This window comes from Etheostoma spectabile, unplaced genomic scaffold (genome assembly GCF_008692095.1).
Source record: "Etheostoma spectabile isolate EspeVRDwgs_2016 unplaced genomic scaffold, UIUC_Espe_1.0 scaffold352, whole genome shotgun sequence".
Classification (NCBI taxonomy): Eukaryota; Metazoa; Chordata; class Actinopteri; order Perciformes; family Percidae; genus Etheostoma; species Etheostoma spectabile.
Genome location: NW_022605591.1, coordinates 1,323,355 through 1,331,020, shown reverse-complemented (window position 1 = coordinate 1,331,020; position 7,666 = coordinate 1,323,355). Strand labels below are relative to the sequence as shown.

General features: G+C 39.4%; 1 protein-coding gene across 4 annotated transcripts in view; it reads left to right on the top strand.

The window, feature by feature from the left end:
• The window catches only part of LOC116686317 (protein Dok-7), a 40,014-nt gene that overhangs the window by 19,522 nt on the left and 12,826 nt on the right, over positions 1-7,666 (top strand). For 2 of the 4 annotated variants that reach the window (XM_032511297.1, XM_032511296.1), the window contains exons 8-11: positions 1,502-1,550; positions 1,727-2,365; positions 4,683-4,771; positions 6,701-6,770. In XM_032511297.1, the coding sequence (XP_032367188.1) occupies positions 1,502-1,550; positions 1,727-2,365; positions 4,683-4,771; positions 6,701-6,770 (847 nt within the window). The remainder of the gene's footprint in view (positions 1-1,501; positions 1,551-1,726; positions 2,366-4,682; positions 4,772-6,700; positions 6,771-7,666) is intronic. The other 2 variants (XM_032511298.1, XM_032511299.1) reach the window with 2 other exon arrangements.

Sequence of the window (7,666 nt, the reverse complement as noted above, 5' to 3'; positions counted from 1 at the left end):
CCATGGTGCTGATTGTCAGATGAGGCAAGGTCAGATGAGTCTGGGCATGTAAAACCTTAAGATTGGCATCACCAGGTCTTTCCAGACAATGATTGAGAACAATCCATGACGCTGTCAGGTCTCAACTTTCCAAACGGGGCAGGGTGCCCAAACTTTTGCAGATTCCATCTTTTTGTTTTCTGTTATTTTGAAAGTGTAAATGATGGAAATAAAATCTAACTTTCTGTGACATATTATACAAATGTGTAATCTGTCATTTGATGCCAAATATCCTATTGCACTCTTTAAGGCTGAGCTTAAGCTATAATTTTAATTTCTTGGGAAATCCCTATCATTCGAACATCCAGATCCAAACTCAGCAAAAAGCCTGGTCTTTCCATGCCAGATGTGTGTTTAATAAATACTCTTAACATGTACAGTAGCTCCACCTGCTGGTAGTGTATTTAGGTAGAACACAAATTGCATGTAATTACCTGAACAAAGTGTTCATGTTTTCCCTTCAGCCGGTAGGTAGGTGGTAGTGGTAGGTAGGTTGTGTGTGTGTGTGTGGGTGTGTGTGTGTGGTGTGTGTGGTGTGTGTGTGTGTGTGTGTGTGTGTGTGTGTGTGTGTGTGTGTGTGTGTGTGTGTGTGTTGTGTGTGGGTGTTGTGTGTGGTGGGTGTTGTTGTGTTGTGTGTGTGTGGGTGTGTTGTGTTGTTGTGTGTTTGTGTGTGTGTTTGTGTGTGTTGTGTGTGTGTTCCATTTCAAAAGAGACCATCAAACTATAACTACATATGTGCCTCTTTTGGAGTATTTCAGTGCATGAAGATAATTTTATCAGAATGAATTGTGCTATAATTGCAGTCACATTGTTGTGACCCGGCATTTAGAGCGTTGACAGCCATGATCCCTCTCAACTTTTAAAATATACATTTATTGAAGATATAAAACCTAAACAGTCCACTGTGGTGATTTTTAAAAGGACAAGTTTTGCATGTGTAGCCAAAGCCTATTATTTCTTGTTCCTCTGTGCCTTAGAGCACCAGTTTTGTATATATATATTTTATTTTGGGTCAGTACCACACATTATACTGTCCTGCTGCTGTAAATACTCACTCGGCTAAAAAACCTGCAGCTAACAGTATTCTCCAACAAATGCACGTTTTCCTCCTGTTTGAGTAACATTTGATCAGCTATTCAAGGACATTATGTAGTCTTTAAAAATAAAAAAGAAGTATATATTAAGTATATACTTTTCCAGATTTACATCTTCAGTGGAAACCCTTCAGCTTCTGGCTAAAAAACAAATTCAGGAAATATTGAGACGGATTAAGGCACTGTTGATTATCATCTTTTATGGGATTGTTGGCAATTTAAAAAAATACATAGATCATTGCCAGCCTTTTCCTTTGAAATGCCTCATATTTAGAAACCAGGCTAAGAATGTGTTGTTGCTTATTTATCTAATTAAGCCAGTTTGCATTAGGAATATAATTTGTTTAATATTCCATTTCATCTCACAGGGGACACAGTACATCGCTGTAAGTGGTGCAGTGATCCCTGCCATACCAGGTGAGTGTAATCACTTGAAATATTGTATGCCTGCTGCATGTTTTGATTCTTGCATGCATGAGCAATTGATGCATGTTTAAGAGAAAAACATTCATAATTTGCTATAGCAGCCACAGCATGCCGATTTGATTTGGGACAGAAATCAAAGGGTGTTGAAGGTGTTTTTTTGCCTCCAGAACAATATATTTTCAATCCATCAGATCAAAGTGTTGACACGTCACCATGCAGACCCTGCATTGCCAGTAAATATAATATTGCAGTAAAAAACATTCTGGTGAAACCCTGTGCCTCCCCTGTCTCTGGGGGCACTGATCGCTCAGAGACGCCAACAGTGAGGAAAAGTGAGAATTCAACGCTGCCAAAAAAAGGAAGAGAGAAATTATCCAATCTCTTAGCTGATCTGTTAGGCTTTCCAAGTGCAGATAGGCAGCCAGAGGCCAAGACTAAGAGACTGAACCTGTATGAGTCAATGAGCCCTAGATTTGGAAATGAGCTCAAATCCCTAGCAACAGGCACCTGCGTACCAACACCGGATTTACAGCAAGACAGAAGATCTGTCATTTATGAAAACTGTTTGAAGTGTCAAGGGGAGCACTGCCAACCTCCACCACGGGTCGTACCCGCTGAAATGTACCGCAACAGGAACATTTCCACTTTACACATCGTTCCAACTGGGCTGAACCTGAAGAACAGCCATGAACAGGAAGTAGATGCTAATGAGGAACTGCTCTATCAAGCTCCCGGTGATGGATCGCAGAGCGTGGACGGCCAGTGTCGGTATGAAGAGATGAATGGTTGGACATGGACCGGTGAAGGTAAGAGGCCTCTTCTCCAGTTTCCTCTTCAACTCACAACAAAGCTTCTACGATTCCTTTGGTGTCCTTTTCCTCTTTAGTCCTTGGAAATGGATCTTCTCTTTGTTTCCATCCTGTTGTCCTTGTTCTGAGTAAAAAAAAAAAAAACTCTATTCTTGTCTTCTTCAACTCTGGTGTTTCCTGTTACAACACAGTTTAGGGGGCTGTTGAACATAGAGGGGCTTGAAGTAGTGTACCACTTTATTTCCCTGTCAAAGGCTTTCTAAGTTGTAATACTTTATTCATGGTTAATAAACCCTTCAGTGATGACTTCCTAAAGATCCTTGTAAATTATAGAGTGTGGTCCAGACCTACTTTATCTGTAAAGTGTCTCGAGATAACTCTTGTAATGAATTGATACTATAAATTTAATTGAAAAGAGTTTTAGCCTGTTTTTTGGGGTTGCTAGATAATAAATGTATTTGCCTTTAAATTACTTAACATTTTAACAAGGCTTATTAACGATGGTGAGTTATAGTAACTATTTATTACGCATTTATTTGATGACAAACATTATTACAATAGCCAACAGCATTATTACTAAATTTAAAGCATTAACCCAACCAAAGGATTTTGTTTTTGCAGACCTGGCACCCTTAAACACCATTTAATGGTCTATAACTGAACTATGAATCATTAGTTTAGTAGTTATAAACTAGCCACTTGTAAAGTAGCTGTTACAACTTGGTGTGCCTTATTTGAAAGTGTCACCAAAAACAGTATATTGGCCAAAACATTTTTTTAGGGATTACTTTAATTTGTAATTGGGAGAAAATAAAGTTGTCAGAATGCTCTAGTGGACAAACTGTAGAGTGGTGACACTGTTTATGAAGTTAAACATACAGTATCTTTAGTTTAGAACTTCTGTTCTGAAATGTCTTGTTTTGTCTTTTTGGCTGATGTACACTCAGTTGCCAGTTTATTAGGTACACCTAACTAAAGTGAATGCTGTCTAAGGCCAGCTACACACTGGATGTGATGCATGAGTGTGTCAGCTGCGTGGTGTGCCTGTTTTTATTTCGGCTCCCATGTTAACAGGTTAGCGCTTACGCACTCCCTGCATGAGACGTGCGTGTCTCGAACCACGCCGAAAACGTGTGCATGCTAGAAATAGAACCGACGCCTAGTTTTCACGCGGGCGTGTTGGAAGCGTTTCCTGGCAAAATAGAATAGGAAAATATGTTTATGTAATTTTGACAAAAATACATATTAATAAATGACATGGTGATGTTGGAAAGTCACTAGGTTTTGACATCAATGCAGATATAAATGTAAAAAAACAAACAAATCAATTTTCAAACATTGCACCTGTCATACAGAACTAAATATTCTGTAACCTATTTTGCCGTCAACACTGCAGACATTGTCTTGCTTTAATCAGATCAGTAGCCTCTATATTTATGTTTAACAACTTTCTCCCCATATGTCGAACAAGGGTGATCCAAATCTGTGGGTGTTATGTCCTGAGATAGCCCTCCCTGTACGTCACCTAGCAGCAGTGCTGCGTCAGGTAGTTTCTGGTGTGTAGGACATAGAAAAATCCACGTAGCTGACAAGCAACAAAAACGCCACGCGGTCAGTGTGTAGCCGGCCTAATTCAACAATTTGAAAGTTGGAGTGATAAATCTACCTATATCAGCTGACATTAGCTTAATACAGATGTATCTTTGTACATGTTGACCAAGTAACAAGAAATTGCAGTGCAGAAATGTCAAGGATATGTTTGAGGTCATTAAGAAACCATGTTGCTGTCACATAGTTTGTAAGGAATCCACAACCAGTCGGGCTATATTGTCAACACCAATATAGCTTCATAAGCTAAATTGTCTTCTATCGTCAATGCTAGTGTATAAATCTGGCTCTGATAGAAAGCCTTTCTCCAATATAAAACTGAAAGAATCAGTGATAACGGTGTTCAGTGCCTAGGTTGGGTTGTACATTTGCCGAGGACACTAAACTGCTGCATGTTGAACCTCTTTGTGATGTCTGTGCTTTGCATGTTATCAATCCAGCTCTTATTTCCAGCATGAGCGATGCTATTTCCCCCTGTGTAATAGTAAGTGGTATTGTGAGATGATGAATCAGTCCACTGTTATTTGTTGCCACCACTAGATCTAGACAAATTCATACAATTATACCCAGAGAGCACCGTGTCTAATTTGGTTCACAACATGGACTAAAGAAGCACAATTTGGGATTCTTATTTCATGGCTATTGGCACTAGAAATTGCAGTTTAATTTCTTATATTTAAAACACCATATTTTTCTCTCCCACCAGACAAAAGGTCTCATAACAAAGAGGAAAGACGCAGAGCTGATGCTGCTTATGAAGTCATGGAGAGTCGGGCGCCGGAGAGGAACCCTGAGGTAGGCCAATCCAGAACACTCTAACCAGCTTACACATTTTAACTGCGTAACTCATTGTGCTCCGAGTTCAGCTAAACATTTTGTCTGATATTCTGCTAATATCTATTGCTTCAACATGAGGCTTGAAATCTGAAATTGAACATTTGAAATCAGCATTTTGTAGTTTCTAACTTGTCTAGTTAGTTATCCGGTAAGCAGTTGTCTAGATTGTCTCAGTGATGTGCTGAAATCTTAACATTAAAGGACTTAATGGGCAGTATCTTATGCTTTGATGTGAGTGTGTAAGTGATGAGGTGTCCGTTTAGCGAAAAGGAAGTCAGGCAGCAATAGGTTTGTTGCACAGCTTTGTTTTAGACTGCATTAGCGTATGAAGTGAAAACTGAGTATGCATCACGCTTAATTGACACCTTTACCTCCATAATGAAAAATGAAACCGTTTTACATCAGTAAATCTGTCCTTTCTTGCCTTGGCCAGTTTTGAACTGGAACATGGGCTTACTGGTCCTGGATTGTTGTAGCTCCGTTGTAAATGGATCATTTGATATTCTCAGAACTGTGCTTATTCACTTTCTTCACAAGAGTTAGATGAGAAGTTGATACCACTCTCATGCCTCTAACTTCTTCTAAAACTATAAAATAATTGTTTTCAAATTACTGTTTGTTTATGGGGCAAACAAACAAGAGTTAATATTTTGATTATCAACTTTAGAGGTGAGGGTTTTTGAAACGTGGTTGCCATGCTTCCACCTGCTTCTAGTCTTTATGCTAAGCTAAGCTAATGGCCAGCTCCACACTAAATGCACAAACATGTGAGTGGCATCATTCTCCTCTTCTATCTTACGGAAAGAAAGTGAAGAAATTAAGTAGAATACAGATAAATTCATACAAAATTGCCAGTTATCAGTTAATTGTCCTGCTTTGCATCACAGGGCGGGCTGCTGTAGAACATATAATAAATTATTAAAGTGTCCTGATATGGAATATATAAAAAAAAAAAACATGGTTGGAATGCACCAATAGACAGTAATCGGCGATTCCCATTACAGATCTGCCCTTTTATGTTAGTGTCATTCATTCTCAGCATGATGATGGTCCCGTAGTGTGCACAGTGGCCTCTCAATGAGACTGAAAGCAAAATGGATGCACTTCCCCTCCCTCCAATTTTCCTCCACAATAGCTGCGCGTACAGTGGCTGTCTGGAATCAGAGATTACATGGCTGCAATTCAATAGGCATGGATCCATAATGATGAGGCATTGCAGGCAGTATTTTGACATGTAAGATGGTAAATTCTTAATATCTTAATGTCTCTATGTACTCCTGCTGTGTCCACAGAGCTGTTGAGGAGGAAGTCTGAGGCTGTCTCAAACCGTTGAATCGTTACCAGCTTGAAGTATATAGTGTAGATAACACAAAAGGCCAGTGCACTGAAAGTACCCGGATGACCCCCTAAAACGGTCAAAAAGTTCAGTGTGGAACAATGGTGCTATCTTGACTAAGAGGCGGAAAGGGGAGGGACGGGGGACGTTGACCGGCAGCTGATTGGATCAACGTGTCATGTGGGTCTGGCTTCTCGTTCGTAATACGATCTTGTATTTTACTAAAATATTACACGGAACATGTTTCTGAAAACATTTAAAGGGCGAAATAGGCCATACAGTTGCTGTTGTCTTATTTTATTGACAGAGGTCAGTTTAATAGATTTGTCAGATTTTGAGAGGTGCCAAGCCGACCACTCGTTTTTTTGGGACAATACGAACCATTGAAAGTAGGCACGACGGCAGTAAGTGGTCAGTGCACATTAGCAGTGTACTGACAGAAGTGTGTGGCATGAGACACAGCCGTAGTCACACTTATGTAATAAACATATGCGTATAGTCATTTACTGCATATTCTAATCAACAGTGCTTACTGTCTGTGTGTCTTGCAGGCAGAAGAAAAAAGCAAGTACGCGCTGATGGGCAGTTGTGGTCAGCAGAGGTTCCTGCAAGAGACTGAAGGTGAGTAACCATGCCATCAAGTGATGAGAATAACCAGGTGTTTTTTCTCATCTAAGCCACTTAAACAAATGCAAGTTGTTGGTTTTGTAGCTGCACACATAAATGGAACATTTTCAGATTTCTTGTACTTGATGAAATGGTATGAACACATCACTTGTTGCTTGGTGTGCATGAATAAATAAATTAAATGAGGCTCATTCAGTGTCTGAAATAGCAGACTGACACGAGGCATTGCATCCACAGGAGTAATGCTAGGAACAGACACGTACTCCACATGTTTACTTGACTTTATTCAGGGATGGATTGACATTGGCAGAAAGTTGTTTTCATAAAGACATACATAGCATGTTGTACAGTGCTGCATATAGACTCATAATATCTAGAGCTCTTAATAAGGTCAAACTTAGCCTTGTGAAACAGAAGCGGAGATTTACACATCACTAAATTAAAGTAAATTGCCCCATTCATACAAGTTGTTTCTAAATATTTACACTAAGTAACTGCCAGAGGCCTGTACTACGAAGCAAGATTTGGCGTTAATGAGGAAATTTCAGGTTCAACCCCAGGGTTTTCTGTATCACAACGGTGGTTTACTTGTTACCGGGTTAAATCACCGTGGTAACTGATGTTGAAAACCACCAGACTCCATTTAAATAATCAGTACTTTTATCAACGTAAAACACAAATAGCATATAGGTATTTCCCTCCTCTTGAAATCTATAGCTTTCATAAAAAATACCCATCAGAGAATGTTATGTCTCTGGGGTTGTGTGTGTGTCTCTCTCCCCATTATCATTCCCCGATGGGTATTTTATGAAAGATACAGATTTCAGGCGGAGGAAATTACTTATATTCCATTTGTGTTTTACGTTGATAAAAGTACTGATTATTTAAAT